Source organism: Eptatretus burgeri, chromosome 7 (assembly GCF_056783735.1).
Source record: "Eptatretus burgeri isolate ZD-2024b chromosome 7, Ebu_testis_v1, whole genome shotgun sequence".
NCBI classification, from domain to species: Eukaryota; Metazoa; Chordata; class Myxini; order Myxiniformes; family Myxinidae; genus Eptatretus; species Eptatretus burgeri.
In genome coordinates this window covers 82,784,498-82,805,882 of record NC_140967.1, presented here as the reverse complement: position 1 = coordinate 82,805,882, position 21,385 = coordinate 82,784,498, and the positions used below count along the sequence as shown (strand labels likewise).

Genomic DNA, 21,385 nt, shown 5'->3' with positions numbered 1-21,385 from the left:
TCGAAGATTCACATGTATATCGGTTGGTCTGGTCTGTTATTCTGTCTGTTTGTCTGTATGTCAATCACCTGCAGGTCACATTTTTACTCCGATCTTCATGAAAGTTAACCCCCTGGTAGAGGGTAGTGACAAGCTAGAAGTATATTGTTTGAGGTTAATATGTCAAAGGTCAAGGTCACATAAATCGTTAATTTTCGTCCGATTGACTTGATGTCGATATACAGTATATACAGTATACACTGTATAAAAAAACTAAAAACATAAGTGGACAGTGAACCATCGTCGAGGTGAAGCCTTAGTCAAACCATGTGATTAGGTCTATTATTAGTCCCCATTGGACTTAGTCCAAAACCGGGGGCTTATGGATTTGGTCTCAATTTTCGTGTATGTGTGTGCGTGCGTATGTGCGTCCGCAACCATATCTCGGACATGTATAGACCGATTTTATTCGAACTTGGCACAATGACAAAACATTATGGTGTACAATATACCTGTCATTTTCTTTTGAGATCAGATCTAAGATTGACAAATGGCGCCCATTTTAGTTGTAAAAAAACCCCGATGTTGAACGTGTCCTCAACCATTTCTCAGACAAGACACACAGATAAAGAACGATGGTTTACATAAGCACGTCATTTTTTTCGAGTTTCGAGATTACATCCAAGATGGCCGACTGTCAGACATTTTGTTACTTAAACGTGTCACCAACCATTTCTCAGACATGCGTGGTCCGATTTTCTTCAAACTTAGCACAAGCACAGTACATGATGGCCTATATGAGTGCCTCATTTTATTTTGTGATCTGATTAAAGATGGCCGACTGGTAGACTGGCAGCCATTTTAGTTGTACATTAACATGGGCAAGCCCTTCAACTCCATACAGCAAAATTACTAAAATAACGGGGGCTATGACATTTTATGTCTTTTTTACTTGTTTATATACTGTTTGAACGTGAGTTGGATCATGAGTAAGTCCATTAATCACTTATTATTGGACCTTGACTATGTCTATAAATTATGGTCTATTGGAATACATTTTCGTCATTTAGACCTTTAGAGCCCTTACACCCTTTAGACCTGTAGATATTTGAAGCCCTTTGGACCTTTTAAGACCCTTCATACGCTCTTCGACCCCTCCAACTTTCACACCCTTCAAACCTCATAGACCCTTGAGTCTTTAGACCCATTGACCCTATTTAAATACTTTCGACATTTTCGACCGCTCAAGACCCTTTTAAGACTGTTTAGACCCGTTGGCCTCCTGAAGACCTTTACACCCTTTAGACCCCTTAACCCTTCCACCTTTTAGACTCATTAGACCCTATATACCTTTTATACCTGTAACTAATGTTGAAACATACCGTTTAGAACCTTTAGACCTTTAAGACCATGTTAGACCCTCTTAGACCACTTAGTTCCATTGACCTTATGGACCACTTAGACTCCTTGACCCTTTATAACCTCTATACCTTCAGACATTATAGGTCTGACACACGACCACCTGGGATCAAATGATGCTCGCTGCTGCCCTCTGGTTACTACTACAGCGTTAAGTATAAACCTGGTTTTGCAGTCGCCAATCTCATCTGCCATTGCTGGATTTGGTCACCAACCCACTACTGCCTGGCATTCTGATCATCCTCATGCATAATCTGGAGGACTATCCTGTCGACATTAACCAGATCTGCACCTTTATCGAATGTGCTCGAGTACTCCGGTGCGCTTCTACTTTCCAGAGTTCTTCCAGGATGTGCATCTCAGATGACAGTAACTTCCTAATGGTGACCCTGTCTATGTCCCATACAATCCACAGAGGAATGAAATTAGTGTGGGCAGTGGGTGCATATTGTGGAGTTTCTGCATTATGTTTCCGCAATGTCTTCTTCCCAGGGCAATGGAGGAACTCATTTTTGTGCATAAACCACGCCATAAAAAAGTTTTGTTTCAAATGTTTTCAGTTCGTGTCATGAAAATGAGGAAGTGTTTTTTTGACACGGTCGTGCTGTGTGAATGAGGAAGTGTTTTTGGACAGTCATGCTGTGAAAAAATAGGAACTATTCTCTGAGACAAGGCCTCGTGTTTCTATTTTATCTCAGAACACGAACAGGCTTTTAAACATGTTTAATCAAAACCATTTTAGGGCATTTTAAGTATGTTTTAAAAATGATTCATACAATTTGAGAATATATCGCCCAGTTATTTTCCAAGCTGTCTCGCCCGAAGCGTCATTTCCTGTGGCCACACCCAATGATTAAGCAATCTCCTCATCGTTGCCTTATAAGTGATTCGCCAGACAAAGTTTCTGCCAGACGGGATTTTCATTTTTACAACTGAGACATGAGCGATCTTTCTTCCGCGAACAAAACAGCTGAACACAAAGTTGGTAAGCCTGTGTATAGGTTCCTCTTTGAACGATGAAGCAATTGATTATAAATTAAATCGTGATAATTCTGATATATTTTTTTTTTTAGCAGGTCCTTGGAAGAAGAGCAGTTTACATATGACGAGGTGCATGAAATTAATGCTCTTATTGAAGAGGTCAATCATCTTAGAAGAGAATTGAAAAACATTTTTAATGACTGACACGACGTCTTATCACGGCCTCTGATCTTTTTGCCATCTTGTGCCAATGGTAAAAAAACTGAGACATGGACTCACTCTCTTCCGATGAAGATAACAGCTCACTACAAAGTTGGTAAGTTTGTGTATGGTTTCCTCTTTGAACGATGAAGCAATTGATTATAAATTAAATCGTGATAATGCGAAAATATATATTTTTTCATGGCAGGTCTTTGGAAGAAGTGGAGTTTACATATCACGATGAGGTGCTTCAAATGAATGCTCTTATTGAAGAGGTCAATGATTTTAGAAGAGAATTGAAAAACATTTATAATGACTGGTACGAAGTCTTATCACGGCCTCTGATCTCGAATGAATTAAACCAATGGTGAGACGTGTGTGTGTGTGTGTGTGTGTGTGTGTGTGTGTGTGTGGGGGTGTGTGTGTGTGTGTGTATATGTGTGTGTATATATATATATATATATATATATATATATATATATATATATATATGTATGTGTGTATGTGTGTTATGTGTGTGTGTGTGTGTGTGTGTGTGTGTGTGTGTGTGTGTGTGTGTGTGTGTGTGTGTGTGTGTGCGTGTGTGCGTGTGTGTGTGTGTGTGTCTCTTTCCCTGTCTGTTTGTCTCTCTCTATCTCTCCCTGTCTGTCTCTTTGTATCTCTCTCTGTCTGTCTTTCTACCTACCTCTCTCTGTCTGTCTCTCCATCTATACCCTTGACTCATTATTTTTTTTTTTTCAGCTCGATCACACAACATAAGCTGTTGAAGCAATCTGGTACAACACATGATTTTCTGGAGGTAAATGTTTCTGAATTATTATTTAGTTATTTGTTTATTTATTCTTTTATTAATATCACTCTCTCTTTGGAATGTCGTCTTATGTTGGTTGCATCATTAGTTTGGACGCGGTTTTACCAGTACACTGGAATTCATTTTATTGGCCTTGGAAGGATGACAGGCTGAGTCGGCCTCCTGGTGTGTTAATTCAGTGGTCAACGAGGCTTGAACTTAGAACCAACACCAGGCTTACTCATATTACCATGTAATTATCTTTATAAAACCTAATTATTATCCACTTTTTGTTTCAAAACAGAATATGGTGTCTGAGTTTCGACATCACAAGACATCTGAAGAAGATTGCTGGGAAAGATTATACATTCTCGCAAATGAATATTGAATATTTTCAATTTTGATTAATTATATTTGTTTTGTTTACAATTACTTGATTTTGAATTTCAAAAAAAGGATCAAGACATGAAGGAGAGGGGGGGGTGAGGGGGGGTAGGTGCGCTCCCCCAACGACCCATCACCCCCTCATCCCACCCCTCCCCTCCCCATGTGTGTGTGTGGGGAAGGGTGGGGGTGGGATGAGGGAGGTGGTGGGTCAAAGGTGGGGTGCACAGGGGGATGAGGGGTGGGGCTTGTGTGGGCGGGGCGTGTGTGGGCGGGGCTTGTGTGGGTGGGGTTTATGTGGGCGGGGCTTCGGTGTGGGCGGGGCTTGTGTGGGCGGGGCTTGTGTGGGCGGGGCGTGTGTGGGCGGGGCGTGTGTGGGCGGGGCGTGTGGGAGGACGTTTATGTGGGTGGGGCTTGTGTGGGCGGGGCTTCGGTGGGGTTTATGTGGGTGGGCTTCGGTGGGGTTTGTGTGGGCAGGGTTTATGTGGGTGGAGCTTGTGTGGGAGGGGTTTATGTGGGCAGGGTTTATGTGGGCGGGGCTTCAGTGGGGCTTATGTGGGAGGGGTGAATGTGGATGAGGCTTATGTGGATGAGGTTTGTGTGGATAAATGGATGGGTGGATGGGTGGATGAGTGGAGCTTGTGTGGATGGGTGGATAATTTTTTAATTAAATAAACATGTTGTGTGTGGGGAACTAATTAACTAATCACTAATTATGTGAATATGATGAATATGGGTGGAGCTTGTGTGGGGTTTGTGTGTGTGGAGCTTGTGGGGGGTTTGTGTGTGGTGGGGTTTGTGTGGGGTTTGTGTGGGGTGGGGTTTGTGTGGAGCTTGTGTGGGGTGGGGTTTATGTGGGTGGGTTTTGTGTGGGCGGAGTCAAAAAATTTCAATTTATCTTTGTCTTTTGTAATCCCTGTGAATAAAATGAACCTAAAATCTCTTCCCCTTCCAAATCATGTATCTTATAAGTCCAAGGAACCGTATCTATTACATCAACAATTTTAAAAAGTTCGTTCGTCCATCGTTTAATATAACCCTTTTCAAAATGAGATTTCCACCTATATATTCTTACGATATCATCAACTTTGAACATTAATTTTTTCTGACATTAATCTCTTTTTCATATTTTAATTTTGTAAATGTTTCTGATGGTTTCATATTTGTTGACGTGTGAACCATGTCATTATACTTATCCACAATATCCTGAATAAAAGATGACCATTGTTGTGAACCGAGTTGTGTGAATTTTTTATATAATCTCTCTTTTAAGGTACGATTAAAACGTTCAACAACAACTGCCTTCCCTTCATTAAAGGTACTGTATAATGTAATACTGTTATTTTTTAGAAAATTCATAAATGTCTTGTTATAAAACTCTCTACCCTCATCAGTCCACAATTTTTTAGGTTTTCTCTTACTTTTATTAAATATCTGTTGAAAGGCTAACATAAGAGTATTACCTGTTTTGTTTTTTAATGGTACAACCCATGCGTATCTACTCCTCAAATCAATAACGGTTAAAGCATACTTGTACCCCTTATCATTATTGAGTTCAATCAAATCAGCAGACCAGATATAATCTACTTCCTTGGAATAAACTTTCCTTCTCTGAAACTTTGTGAATATTGGTTTATGTAATTCATCAGCTAATTGCTCTTCAGTCTTAATGGCATCATTAGAGCCTATAAGTTTTTTGAATTTCCAAGTCCAAGTTTCAATTTAGCACTGATCATCTTCTTCACAATGAACCGATCAACTTTTTCTCTCAAGGTTGGATTTTGTATCAGAGACAAATTATACAACATTTCTCTATCGGCTTCATGCTTTTTTTCCAACGTTGTAGTATTCCCATAATCAATATCGTGTCTCATGCACACTTCATCAACTCTATTGATGGGTTTACTCCATGATTTAGGATTGTCTGCCTCATCTAATCTTTTATCCAAGTTTGTGCCTGGACCACAGAAAGAATACCCTGGAAGATGTAATTCCCCTGGTATTCCAGTAGTTGTAAATTTACTTCCTGATAAAAACTTTTGTATATCTCCTCCTCGTTTGTGTTTGGAGATGAATTGATTTTTTTTTGAACCACACACCGAACATATACCTTTTTGTATAACCCTGTTATTTTTACTTTTAATATATGAAATATTTTTAGTATTAGTTTTCTTTTTACATTTGAGACAATAACTCATTTATTGATGAGAAAAATTCCTGCAGAGTGCAAAAACCTTTTTAGTTTCCAACATGCACATTTGAATCTTAATTTTTAAAACATAAAGAATCCTTAGAAATGCCTTCACTCTCTCCTCCATTTATTTAAGAAAAAAAAATGAAAAACTTGAATCAAAATGAATATCTTGTCGATGTCAATATTCTTGTCGAAAGTATTGCAAATAGACTTGTCAATTCTTTGTTTTCCTCCTCGGTGGGTTGAGTTATTTTCTGTAATATCACCAATCTTTTTTTAATCTCACTGGTTTCCATATTTTGATATTTATTTTGTCTCGCTCTTTCCTACCTCTCCTTCTCCCTCTCCTTCTCTCTCTCCTCCCTCTCCTTCTCTCTCTCCTCCTTCTCTTTCTTCTCCCTCTCCTCCTTCTCTCTCTCTTCTCCTTTTCCTCCTTCTCTTTCTTCTACCTCTCCTCCTTCTCTCTCTTCGCCTTTTCCTCCTCTTCCCTCTCTTCTTCAACTCCTTCCTCATCCCTTATTATCCTTGAATCGCTTACACCCCATAGAATATCATACATATATTCATCAGGATTTCTTGTTATTCCTGTATCCAAATTAATTTTTTTTACAACAGGAAACCAATACAATTTCTTTTGAATTTCTAAAAGAGCATTACCTTTTCTTAACTTTATAATTTTTTTATTATTTAACATTCTAATTAAATCTAAAGTTGTCGGTTTATCAACATCAGCATAATGCCAATCTTTTATTGAAAATACCTCATTCTTATGTTGTAGAACATATTTATTAAAATACCGAATACCCTTTTCTTGAAGGTATGCTTGGACACAGAAATGATAATTTTCTTGAAGCCTTCTTGCTGTCATTTATGTATTAGAAATATATGTAAGAATAATATTATGGCACGAAACACCTCCCCATCTTCCCATAGTTAAATCATTTTGTATTTCCTTACTTATTATATATAATCCTGTTTTTTCTGTTTTCATGATATAAACAAGGGCAAAACCATTATTATATTTACCCTTATTAAATTCTTTTATTTGTTGTTTACTAATCGTGGCGCCACAAAACTCATTCTCGATACCAAGTGGATAATATTCTTCCTTACGAGACTGATTTAATTGCTCCAGGTCTTCGAGGTTAATTTTAAATGACCAATTATACCCTAAATCATTCATATCATACCCCCATTGTTCTATTCTCATACAAACGATACGCCCTTCTTTATAAAAATTTATTTTAATTCGAACTGTGAATTCTGTATGACCTGCAGATAATATCAACACTTCTGTATCTTTGGAATACACGGCCGTTTTATTTAAGGATATATATTGTGATAAATCGCTTAATCTCACCAAGTCATTCGCGTCAGTCGGGCTTGGATAATTTTTTAATTTATAAGCATTTTTCATGTTAATATTTTTGGTTATATTATATTTATGTCGTTCAGCCTGTGCCTTTGTGTAATAATTTGATAAATCAATATCCAGTTCTTGAGATACACCAAAGATAGAACCATCTTTACCAACATAAGTCATTTATATTAGATTAAAAATAACATCATAAAATTTTTTATTTTTGTTGAGTTGAAATAACACATATAGACATAATTGACCACAACACTTGGAATTTAATTCTTGGACTTGAAATGTTTGATAAACACCATTCTGTAAGAATTTTATGACTTCAACAGGTGGTGGAAGACCAAAACTATCAAAATAATATTTGTCTTGACTATTAAAAATACAAACCCAATGAGAACCGTTCCCATTATCATCTTCTAAGTTCATAATAATATTCTTTGTATGTTTCGGCACATTTGTTAATTCATCTCTCATACAAATAACCACATGATGAATTTTTAATTTCTTACAATATTTGACAAGTTCTAAATTTGATGTTGTATTCTTTCCAAATTCTTTAAACCACTCATCAATGCTCATTTATTTATTAGAAAGATATAATCCATTACCTCTTTTCGTTAATTTTACACCTGCCTGTGCTATAGAAGAAAGCATATCTCCAACTAACAATCTCGCTTTATCAGGCAGACCTTCAAGTTTTTCAGCAAAATCTACAATTACACCACTTCCACTAATTTGTTTCTCCAACTCTTTGTTATGTCTTTCCAATTCTTTTTGAGCCTGGAGTTGAGCCTTCCTTTCGTTGGCAGTTTTCACCGCTGTTGAAATACCACCCGTCAATGCTCCAACCGCACTTAAACCAGCAAATAAAGGAATTAGAAATGGGAGAAATCCTCCACTCGTCTCTCTTATTGAATATTTTTTCAACATTGGTTTTGTCATTTTAATTTTAAGTGAGCCAGTGTCATTCAAGATTTTAACCTGTTCTCTTGTGAGCAAAACATCAATTCTTACTGCTCCTTTTCTCTGAATTGTATTAACGTTAATCGTACAAGGCTTTTGATTTTGAACACAAGATGATAGTTTATGAAGATTGATTTGATTAACATATACCCCAGTTGGTACTTTGCCATTCATTTATTTAACAAAAAATTATGTGAGACTAATCATCACACCATTATCTGTATTAATCTGTAATTCTGTTTCTTCCAAAAGCAAACAATATGTATCAACTTCTTCACTCTCTCCTCTTTCAATGTATAGGGAAGTATCCACTCGATTAGACTTTATAGTTTCCTTTTGAGCGCTCAGGTCAAACGCATAGATTGTATACAAACTTTTAAATGCTGTCATATCCAAAATAGGTTCTTTATTTCCATTACTTTCACACACCTTTTGGTAAGACTTGTATGCTTCAGCAAAATCATTTTTTTCCCAATTAATTTCCAATATATCTCGTGGATAAAATGTTCCATCTAGAGAAACGCGAAGTTGTTTCACCTTAGCATTATCACTCAATACATTATTCTTATCAGTCGCAGTATCACCATCTGACTTTTTAAAAATGATCCACAGATATCGTGGCTTTCCTTCCAGAACACCCAAATTCCACGTGTAAGTAGTTTGTTTGAGTTTAACGTGTTGACGTCTTCTTTTGAGGTATGATACACTGAGTGGTTTCTTTAAGTTAAGTCTTCTATTCAACATCTCTTCTGTTTTAAGATTAGGAGTATATTCACTGATATACCAACTCATTTCCTCAATTACAAATTTATTCTGTTCACTAAAAGCACTACCAACACCAAAAAGCAATCTATTTTCATTATCATTCCTTTGTAGTTGAAATCTAATTTTAATACCATACAGAACTTTATCATGATCACAAAATCCAAATATACCTTTAAGAGGAACTGCCACAGTAAAACTATTTTCTGCTTTTGTATCATCATTATACATTCCTTTCCTTTGAGTATATCCAGGGTCTGTGTTTGTTCCCGTTGACATATCAGGAATAAAACCTTCGACAGACCCCTTTCCCATTCTATCACTGAATGTATAGAGTGTAAATTTCATCATTTCAGATACAGCAGAGACATAATCAACCGCTTCAACTTCTTGTGTTCCAATATACAAATGCACACTATCAAACATTTTCCAGAAGAAATCATTTACAAGTGTAGCGTTTGTGTTATTCCCAGCTTTAGTGAATTTAAATTTACACAACAAGAAACTTTCAGAGAGATTCAAATAGGTTTGTTGATTATTTATTTCAAAACTTTTTGTACCATTTGTATTCCAGTCTGTTCCAGTTATTGCATTTACCTTGAAGTAATCTTCTTTTTTAGTGGAGTTTGAGATAATAATAGTATCATCCAAATCATAGATACTATCAATTGCTTCCATACTTGTATTTATTTAGGAAAAAAGATGTTAAAACTTTTGAAACCCTGATCCAAGTATTTGAATTATTTTCTGTCGTTCTTGGGGGGACAACTGAGTTTTGCCTTTCTTAATTTCTTTTATTGCTTGTAATTTATGAGATTCCTTCTGGGCATCTTTTATGCTCTTTACAGCACCTGCTACATTTCCCACAGCAGAAGCAGTTGAACCAATTAGATCTTTATGTTTAAGAATAGTTGAACCAATACCCATTAGAGTATCAATTATCCCATCTCCTCTAAATTGATGTCCAACACCCCTTTGTCTCTTAGGTTTATAGTATCCTCTACCAAGATACATACCTTCACCCTTGTAGTATGGGGAAAGGAACATCCCATCCCCTGTAATTATTTTATATTTTCCCAACTCGTGTTTCCTCACAATAACCATCGTATTTATTTATTGGAAAACTTCACGTAGGTGAATTCTGATGGATATAACTTCTCCATTAAAAGAAATCATACGATTATCTTGGTCGGTTATCCTAAAATTTACTCTGTGTATGGTTTTTCCTGACACAGGGAGATAAACCAAATTTTTGGGTTCCATATTGAATTTATAACCAATTGGGGTTGAGTATGCGCTGAATGAAAATATTGCATTTGTTTTTTTTCCATCATTATAAGCACCATCAATCAAATCACAGTGAATGAACACCGAATTTATTCCTGAGGATATTTGAATGACATTATCACTGTAAAACGTCCCATTAGTTTCAATCTTTTTTGAGGAGAAACCCAATAACTCTCTAAATGAATTATCAATTGTGAAATCAACCTTGTAGTTATTTTTAACTTTAATCGTTGATTTTGAAGTATGTTTTTGAAAGTCTATAACAATATTTTTTGGTTCATCACCCTGTTCTTTCATAAGACGAGCAATTTCGGAAGATATTTGAGAAATCTCATATGCTCCGGGTGAGATTGTTATCGTTTTGTATCCACTTCCGGGATTATAACTAAACTTGTCATTTTTATCAGTTATATTAAATAAGGTATTATAAGTTTCCATGGACAATAAAGATGCCTCATATTCTTTTGTTGGGTCAAGTTGTAGTGGGTATGGGAATGAAGATGTGTGGTCGCTTGTTGTGAAATTGAAACTAAGGATTGTGCTTCTCATCTTATTTAATATGAGATAAAATGTCTTTATATTGATATTTATTAATTATTTTCATGTTCATCAACTGGTCTAAAATGGCTGATGCTTCATTAAAACAATTGTTATTTCAAGCCTTCTTACTACCTAACAACAATAACAGTCTATTAACTAATTGCGATGGGTCATTTGGAAGAAAACTAATACCTGAACCAAGGATACTTAAAGCCTGAATAATGTGTTTCTCCTTCTCATTTTCCCTACTTTTACTAGAAATACTAACCCTATAATTTAGAGTGTTCAGCAGATCAATATATACTCTATCATCATTATTTTTCATATCCAATGGTTTATCAATATACTTTGATTCATCCCTCACAGTTGAACCTTGTCTTCCATCTTTTGTGAGAAGAAACATTAATCTCAGAGTTAGTTTAACAGGGGGTTGAGCAGAACCTAAGAACCTTAATTCATCATTAAATATCAATACCTTTTCTTGAACAAGATGAAATATTGCTGGTTGTTCTGTTGGAATGAGTCCTGCTTTGGTTTTTGAATCCGCTGAATATTCATTGTTTTGAAGAGCATTCACAATATAATCAGGGGGTCGATTAATCTCTTCCAGTTGTTGAAATAAACCTTCATCATCATATACCTTTAATTCTCCTAAATGCTCTAATTCTTCCTCCGTCATTTGATCAAAATCTTTTAACATTTGAAGTTTTTTAGGAGTATATTCTACTGTGGGAACTGTGGAAACATCTTTCATTTTTCTTGGGAAGTTTTTAAAAGTGGTTTAAAAAATTTCTCTTGTTTTCTTTCAAATGCTTCTTCGCCCGTTAGTTTCTGTCTGCGTTTCTTCTTTATGTCTTCCTGCTGTTTTACAACTTTTGAAACCAACTCTTGATGTTCCTTAAATCTTCTTGCTCTTTCTTTTGCATCCATTTATTTATTGTAAAATATCATTTAATGAATTGTAAAGATCAACAGGGAAATTTTCCTTTTCTTCATCATTCAAGTAGATGTGTTCAAATAAATCCTTTTCTTTAAATATTTCATCAAATTCTTTATTAACATTAATGCGAGTTGTAATTTCTTCTTCACTAATACTTGCATCTCTGCTTTTCATACGTTTGCGTTGAGTTTCTTCATCAACATCAAAACCGAATGAGAAAATCTTCACTCCGCTCAGATGTTTAATAATTTGTCTTGTTCCTTCTGGATTAGTTTCCAATATCCCAAGACCATCAGATTTTAGTTTCCTTTACTCACTCTTACAATGTGAATATTTTGTTGTACCAAGAGAAACCTCCTCAAATATTTGACCTTCATTCCTCAATCGCATATGTTCCTCCACTGAAATATAGTGATAATCTTCACCTTTTACTTCTCCAGGTCTTATTGCTCTAGTTGTTGTTGATACAATGCATATCACGGGGTGTTTTTCAAGTAAATTTACAATATTCTCATTTGTACTACACAAGAACCTTTATTTATGAAAGTTTTTTCCAGAAGCAGATTTACCCACAAGATTTACAATAATAGTTGTCATTTATATATGTAATTGTTTATAAAACAAAAAATATATCCCTTAATATCTCATCTTGTTTCACAACAATATATTTATATTTTTCAGTCGTGTGCTTCATGTAATCCTCAAATTTCTTTTTACTACATAATGTAGAACAATTATCTCTCCAAAACTTATTGATATCTCTTGAATTTAACTTGAATAAAATAAAAGTATTAGCATTGCTTCTGATGGAACGACGAGGAAGTTGAAAGTACGATTGACTAAGATAAATACAATTACAAGAAGAATGTCTCCCTCTTGTGTAGTAGCTGTCCATTACCGTTTGGTTTCTCTCATTAACACAATCATCAAAGATAACGAGGTTCTTTTTTGATTTATCCAAATCTTGGGGAGACGGTATATCATCCGTATTATCACTAAGAATACAAGTTATACGATTTGATTTCTTTTTACATCTCTGTGTATCACAAAATAGTTGAATTATATCTTCAATGTTATAATCATTTAGGTTTTTTTGACGTTTAAATAAACCGATTATATCTTCTTTTTGAAGACCAGCATTAAAACCTTGTGAGAGTAGTTGATACTCTGGTTGAAAACTCGACTTTGTGAAAATTATTAAATTATCATAATCTAAAAAGTTGGGAGTGAGGAGCATCTTTAAAAGTAAGCAGGTTTTTCCACATCCACTTGAACCAACTATGAGACATCTTAATGAATTTGGAAGATTTTTATGGTTGTTAAATTTTATCTTATTTTCCCAAATGGGTAAAAAATCATTCATTTATATATTTGGAAAACAGGTTATTTAATTTATTGTTGGCTTTTTTAGAAACTCTATATTTTATCCTAAATTCAATTTAATTTCAAGATAATCCATTATTTTATTTATACAATATCTTGTGTTGATATTTCCCTGAAAATTACATCCATGAATAATATATAACAACAATCCTTTGAACATTTCTCTTATACGTTCAGTTTCTTCCCTTGTAAGGAAAGGTGTGTTATCACCCTCATACTTTACATTCATTTCTCTAATCAATCTTGTAAAGTAATTCATTTTTGGTGTAAATATAAAAGAATTATTTTCCTTTTTATATTTTTTATTATCATTAATTAGAAGATAATCACAGAATATACATTGTTTATAGGCTTTTGACTTGTGTTTAATCCCCGTCTTTCACACGCAGGACAATTCTCAAATTTGTCATATGGAGAATCAGGAAAGTCTAACATATTTAGAAAGTAAAACTTTACTTAAACTGAAATTCATCGATACTTTCAGTTGTATATTGACTCATATTTAATAATATTACCATCGATATCAATATACTTTTTTTCATTACCAGATTCAACGACAACATTTTTTATATTAAAGGTAATTTTAAAATGATTGTTAACTACTATTGAACGAAATGTCATTTCACCTGATATATTAACATCCTTTATTTCATCAGGATTGACATATTTTGGGTTGTTGAAAAAAATACAAATTTCTCCTTGCATATTACAGATGGTCTTATCTTTTCTTTCTAAAGCTTCATCCATAAGGTTTTTGTTTTTTGATACTTTTTCTTGTTTCATTGCTTTTTCTAGTTTTGAATATATTACCAGAAGGAGAGGAGAAACTTTTGTTAGAGATACTTGAATTGATGTTCTACCAGGTATACTAAAAGCCCTTCCACTGAAGGAAATTGAAGAACTCATATTATTTACCATAATTGTTTTTATCCAATAGTTGTTATATTTATCTTTGTTCAATTTTACATCCTTGACATATTTCTCAGTATCTTTAACAAATGAAGAGAATGATTGAAACTTGTCCTTTGTGTCTTGAAACATTGTATTTATTCAGTGAAAAAGTTGGAGGATAAAATGGTTTTAACCACAGATTCACCTGTAAAATAAACGAAATTTTCATCAAGAAAATTTTAGTTTAAGCAAAGATTTATTATATAAATATGGTGAATACAACATACTGCATTGTTCGTAATCACAAATATAAACATTATAGAAAACACCTCCGAACCAACAAACACACATTTAATCTATTTCATAAAATATCTCCTCTTGAGTTGGAAAGAAAACATTGTGATATCTGTTCAAAGGATGTTTTGAAGAGAAGTTAAAATAAACATCTTCAATCACAAAAACACAAGAAAAATGAGTTTAAAGTAAAGGGAGACTATTATATTGAAAACACTGATGGGGCATTTAAAGGGCATATAAAAATAAGGATTTTTCAATTTGGAGAACCCGGTCCATCATCAATAGCTGAATCAATTGAAATAGTGAAACCTGTAGTTGAAAAAGTTATTAAAAAGACATTAAAAGAAATGAAAACTTTAAAGTTTTATATGGAAGTGAAAATGAATATGAAAAGACAAGATGAAGAACAAACTCCTTATATAAGAACAGATCTTCATTTTATAACATCATTTCAAGATTTTTTAAATAGTGGGGTTTATGAAGAACTATCAAAACAAGAGGAGGATGTTGATAATACAGTGGTAGGAAGTGGATTCAATATTTAAAAAATCATCTTTTTAGATATACACATTCTAAAATCAAACCCTCTTAAAGCTTCTTCTTATATTGAATTACCAAAAGAAATAAAACTAAAGAAGGCAGTTGTTAATATTAAGAACGATGATAATAAATGTTTTCTCGGGTCTGTTCTTGCTCACTTTCATCCACCAAAATGTAATTCAGAAAGACTAAAACAATATATGAAATATGAGAATACCTTGGACATTAAGGATTTTAAATTCCCAATGCCACTAACAGATATTCCTAAATTTGAGAAAAAGAATAATCTTTCTATTAATGTATATGGATTAACGGATACAAACAAAGTTCAAATATTAAAAATTTCAAACAACTATAAAAATGAAGAAACACACATTGATCTTTTATATTTTAGTGTTGGAAATAATTCACATTACACATACATCAATAATTTATCAAGATTAATCTCTTCTCAGGTATTCAGAACAGCAAACAAAATATATCCTTGTAAGCAATGTCTTAATTCATTTCATACAAAAGAACGATTGGAACAACATTCAAAATATTGTAGTAATCATAAATCAGCTGTAATTACAATGCCTAAACCTGGTGAAAAGATTTCTTTTGAAGATTAAAATAAATCTATCATGCACCCATTTGTGATATACGCTGATTTTGAGTGTATCCTTAAAAAGATAAATACTGCTTCTCCTAATCCAAAAGAATCATATACAAATAAATATCAAAAACATATTCCTTGTGGTTTCTGTTATTATATCAAATCATCTGTTGGAGAAAAGTATAACAAACTGAACATTATAGTGGAAAAAAAGCTTCACAAGAGTTTGTAAAACGATTAGAAAAGGATTGTATAAGACTCACTAAATTAATGAAAGAAACAAATGAACCAATGAAATTAACCAAAGAAGAAAAATTAGAATTTAGAAAGAACAATATCTGTCATATTTGTGAGGGGGAAATTAAGGAGTCTAAAGTTAGGGATCATTGTCATCTTACTGGTAAATATAGAGGTCCCGCTCATTCCTGTTGTAATCTTAATTATAAATTACCTTCTTTTATTCCAGTCTTTCTTCACAACAGCGCCAACTATGATACACATCTATTTATAAATGAACTTTCAAAAACACCAGGGAATATTTCTGCCATAACAAACACAAGTCAAAAGTATATTTCATTTACAAAAATGTTATTCACAAAACCTTTAACTCGTATTAGGTTTCTAGATTCTTACAAGTTTATGGGAACACCACTAGCCTACCTCGCATCAAATCTAAGCTCCACGGACTCTTTTCCAAATCTTAATTCATTCTTTCCAAAAGAGGAAATTCTCACTAAAGAGGAAATTCAGATTAAAGAGAGAATTCAAAGTAAAGAGGAAATTCTAATTAATGAGGAAATTAATGAAGAAATTCTAACTGAAGATGAAATTCCAATTATAAAGAAAATTCGAACAATGAATGTAATTCTAACTAAAGAGGAAATTCAGATTAAAGATGAAATTCTGATTAAAGAAGGAATTCTCACGAGAGAGGAAATTCAAACAAGGAATGAAATTCAAAGTAAAGAGAAAATTCTTACAAGTAAGGGAATTTATCCTTATGATTATATGGATTCATTTATGAGATTTAAAGAAACACAACTTCCTTCAAAAGAAAGTTTCTATAATAACCTTTATGAAGAAGAGATAAGTGATAAGGAATATAAACACGCACAAGAAATATGGAAAATATTTAAGATAAAGAACCTTGGAGAATATCATGATTTATATCTAAAAACAGATGTTTTATTGTTCGCTGATGTGTTTGAAGCTTTTAGATCACTCTGCCATAATAAAAATTGTTATGGATTAGATCCTTCCCACTATTTCACAGCTCCTGGTTTAGCTTGGAGTGCAATGTTGAAAATGACTAAACAAGATATAGATTTAATCAGTGATGTTGATATGCTTTTGATGATTGAGAAGTCCAAGAGAGGTGGAATATCACAAGTATGTTCAAAAAGATATGCTAAAGCAAATAATAAATATCTTCCAAATTATGATAGTGAAAAAGATAGCAATTATTTGATGTATTTTGATGCTAATAATTTGTGTGGATGGGCAATGTCTCAATCTCTGCCTTATGGTAAATTAGAGTAGGTGGAAGAAAAGGATTATGAAAAGGCTTTGATGAATATTGTTATTTCTTCTCAAGAGGAATTGAATGACGAAGAAGAAGGTTATTATTTTGAAGTTGATTTGAGGTACCCGAGTGATCTTCATAATAAGCATAAAGACCTTCCTTTTGCATGTGAGAAAGAAACCCCAAAGAAAGAATGGTTCAGTGATTATCATAAAAGTTTTAATATTAAAGGTAAAAAAAAAAAAATGACCGTTTTTACAGCCATTTTCCCTGCTGTGCAGGGGTTTGGCTTTTTCTTGAGGCAATGTTTTTTTTTTATGGCCGGATGCCCTTCCTGACGCCAACCCTGGTCGCCTCTTACGACACAGGGATATGGTACACCTATTCTAACCGGGGCATACACCGGGACCAGTACACTGGCACTCATTTCGCCGACCTCGGAAGGATGACAGGCTGAGTCAACCCCCTAGTGTTAATTCAGCAGCCAACGGGGCTTGAACTCAGGACCCTTGGATCCCAAGCTGCCACCCTAACCACTAAGCCAACACCAGGCTATTAATATTAAAGGCAAATCAACAGAAAAGTAATTAACAACATTCTATGATGAAGAGTGATATGTTTTGCATCAGAGAAGCTTAAAACAGTTTTTGAGAGAAGGATTGAGAGTAGCTAAAATTCATAGAGTTTTAAAATTTAAACAAAGTCCTTGGGTGAAAAAGTATATTCAATTCAATACAGATATGAGAGCAAATACAAAAGTAAAATTTGAAGGGGACTTTTATAAATTAATGAATAATGCTGTATTTGGAAAGACTATGGAAAATGTTAGAAACAGGCAAAACATTAGATTCGCAACATCTTGGAAAGAAGCTTCGAGATTGATAAATAAACCAAGTTTTGAGAGAGAAGAGGTTTTTTCAGAGAACTTTTCTGCAATTCATATGAAAAAGGAAAGTATTGTCATGGATAAACCAATTTATATTGGAACAGCAGTTCTTGATTTATCAAAGATATTGATGTATGATATTTTGTATAATGACTTAAAGAAAGAGTATGGTGAAAATGTTTCATTGTTGTATATGGACACTGATAGTTTTATCCTAGATATAAAAACTGATGATGTTTATAAAGATATGAAGAAAAATATTGGAGTATATGATACAAGTAATTTCAGCAAGAAGAGCGAGTTATTTTCCAAAAAGAATGAAAAGGTTATTGGTAAGTTTAAGGATGAGTTGGGTGGAAAAGTAATGAGTGAGTTTATTGGATTGAGAGCAAAGGCATATGCTTATAAGTATGGTGATCAGATTGATAAGAGGTTAAAGGGAATAAAGAAATATGTAAGAAAGAAATCAATAACTTTTAGAAATTATTATAATTGTTTGATGAATAAGAAAGAAGAATATAGGAAAATGAATACAATAAGAAGTTATAAACATAACATATATAGTGAAGAAGTAAATAAAAAGGCATTAGGAGCCTTTGATGATAAGAGATTTATTTTATATAATGGAATAGATTGTGTTCCATATGGATATTGTATGATAGAGTGAATAGAATAGATTGTGTTTTAATGATGGGAAGATGGGTTAGGGTTTTTTAAGGGCTACCGCCGTGTTTTTTTGCAATATATAAATGGTCAAACCAAGTATTAATCAAACTAAAGAGTGGAGAAAATCTCAGTCTTGGTATATAAATGGAAAACATAATGAATGTGAAAAATATCAAATAAGTCTTATTGAAAAAATAACTAAAACAAAGGTAAATAAAACAAATAAGCGAATCAATTTAAAAAGTAGTAAGTTAGAGGATGTAAAGAAAAAAATGAATATCCTTGAATGGACTGAAAACTTTGATGGTTATCAATTGAACAATGAAAAAACAATTTACTATAATCTCAAAATGATATGTGGCTCAGGAGGTGGTCAAACAAGAGCATTAAGAGAAGTTTATCATTTCGTAATGGCACAAAAGGGGTATCTTAAAAAATGTAAAGATTCAAATGTTTTGTTTTTCAATATTTTAGATGGGGATTATTGTGCAAAGAAAATTAAACTATGAAGGAATTTGAGAATGAACAAATGTTTATAGGTTCAATGAGTGAGCTAAACAATATGCATCGGTTATTTGATAAAGAGTGTCCCGAGGCTTAGACGTTTCAGATATTTCTTTCGAATCACCTTTAACAAATCACTTTACCACTTTAGTACTTGAACAAATCTTTATCTTATTGCATGGATTATTTGAAAAAAAAAAGTGTCCCCAGGTTAAAAGGGGAGACAAATAAATATACCTTGGGATAAAAAGGGGGTTTATTTTTAGGGAAAAAAAATATGAATCGCTGAAAATCCCCCATTCATTTACATGGGGAAAAGTGAGCCAGAACCAGTATATTCACCCTTCTATCAACCTTCAAACAGCCTGACAGCCATCAATTCTGGACTTGTGAAAACTGTGAGATGGAAACCTCAGAACGAGGCTCTCATGTCTGCTCCTCATGGTAATATAGGAGTAACTCTAACTCTAACCTGGACCCCCTGGAACCAGAGATATCATCTACAGTGTACTACAGCCCACGACAAGTCTACAGTGTACTTCTTAAATTGTAACTCGATACCAGTGACAGATATAAAGTCAGCAATTAGGTGCTAACTTCACACTGGAGATCCATTGTTCAGCCTTTTTAATCAAGTTAAATTGCCGTTTTGTTGACGAACCAATACATGAATGCAGAGATTGTCTACAATCTATAAGCCCTCACAGGCATGCTGAGACTGTTGCAGACATGACAATTATACAAGCATAAATGAAAGGAAAACTAAAATTCTACTTTGTAGGCACAATGAAGCAATAACCTTATAAAATCAGACGTACAGCAGAGGTGACGCAAATTCCTAAACAGCAGTAGAAAAACATCAGGAACAGACTTAAGTATAGTTTTTTGCTTTCAGGAAATGAACTTTTTGGACATGGCCTATGTCTTAGAAAAAAGAAGTCCAAAACAGATTTGTTTCACAGTAAAAATAAAAAGATAAACTAGAGCATCTCCATGGTATTGCCAAGCTGTTAGAAAACCTCACGTTACCCCCTAAGAGCACAGCAAACAGCTCAGTGTTACCCCAAAAACTCAGCACAGATCATGGTCTGTTGAATGGTCAAACCATCAGGAAACTGGGTGTTTGGCGAAACAGGAGTCCAGTTTGTCAACTCTATTTAAATAGTTTTAAGGATGTATGAACAGTAACAGGTTAGGAGAGAAGAAAAACGTGTCTGAGAATTTTCTATGCAATAACGTATTAAAAAGAAAAAAAACCTTTAAAAACTGAGCACCGCTACATTCGATCATTATCATAATTTCCACCTCACATATGCTTACTCGTCTTAAATTCAGCAATGAGCAGCAAATCCCACATAGCAGCAATGTATGTCGACGCATCCCTTTCTTGGTTTTGTTAGTCCCTGGCCGGGTTTGAAACATATTTACATCGTATGCAAATCACAGCCAATCAGGGAAACATAAAAGCAAAAAAGATGCAATGCCAGTAATTACATGAAAATTTACTGCTCAATGGTGCTTTAAAAAAAAATACAGGCATATGGAGTAAATTATTTTTAATAATGATCAAATGTAGTAACACCCAGTTTTGATGTGTGAGTTTCTTTCCCTTCAATGACTGTGAAAGTGAAATACAATTGTTGGTCTTACAGCCATGATGGCTTTTCAAGAGATGGTCAGAGTCCAATGCGTGGCAGCACTCGTACAAGGAACGTCCTACAAGCTCTTCACCACTGTACCCAATTGAATCTTTAACCCTGTGACAATAAAAAAAGAAAAGGGCTTCAAAGGAGGTCATGATGCAGTGACAAGATTTAGTGTCATAAATCCAACATGACACCTTTGTACAGATAAATGTGACATTAATAAGAACACCATGTTGATTCTGCATAATGGTTTCTTGCATTGCACACCTAAACCTAAACCAAAACCAAAATGACACATTAACATGTAAACACTGTTTTTATTTGCAGTGAGAAGTTTTTCGACAAAGTTAATGAGCCTCCAAAAGTCGTCAGCCCAGCTGGGGACTTCAATCCCACTGTCCATCCGAAGCTTCTCCTTAAATATGACTGGACACATTTCTCTGACAATTGGCACATGTGTGCAATAACATCTGGGTCAGTGGCAATTCAAATGGCTTTGGGATCTCAGCCAATTTGGAATTTTGGCAATTTAAATTTTTTGTATGGGAGAGAATAGTACAGGCTTGTACAAGGTGGGGAGATTTTATTTACCAGATTGGCAGATTGTTCAGGGTGGGCAGAAAAAGGTAAATAAAACAAACGA

General features: G+C 34.0%; 1 protein-coding gene across 2 annotated transcripts in view; it reads right to left on the bottom strand.

Annotated features, from left to right (window-relative positions):
- Positions 1-21,385, bottom strand: part of LOC147023648 (endothelial PAS domain-containing protein 1-like) — a 161,584-nt gene that overhangs the window by 54,823 nt on the left and 85,376 nt on the right. For both annotated transcript variants that reach the window (XM_085889283.1, XM_085889284.1), the window contains one exon: positions 20,747-20,853. In XM_085889283.1, coding sequence (XP_085745409.1) covers positions 20,747-20,853 — 107 coding nt within the window. The remainder of the gene's footprint in view (positions 1-20,746; positions 20,854-21,385) is intronic.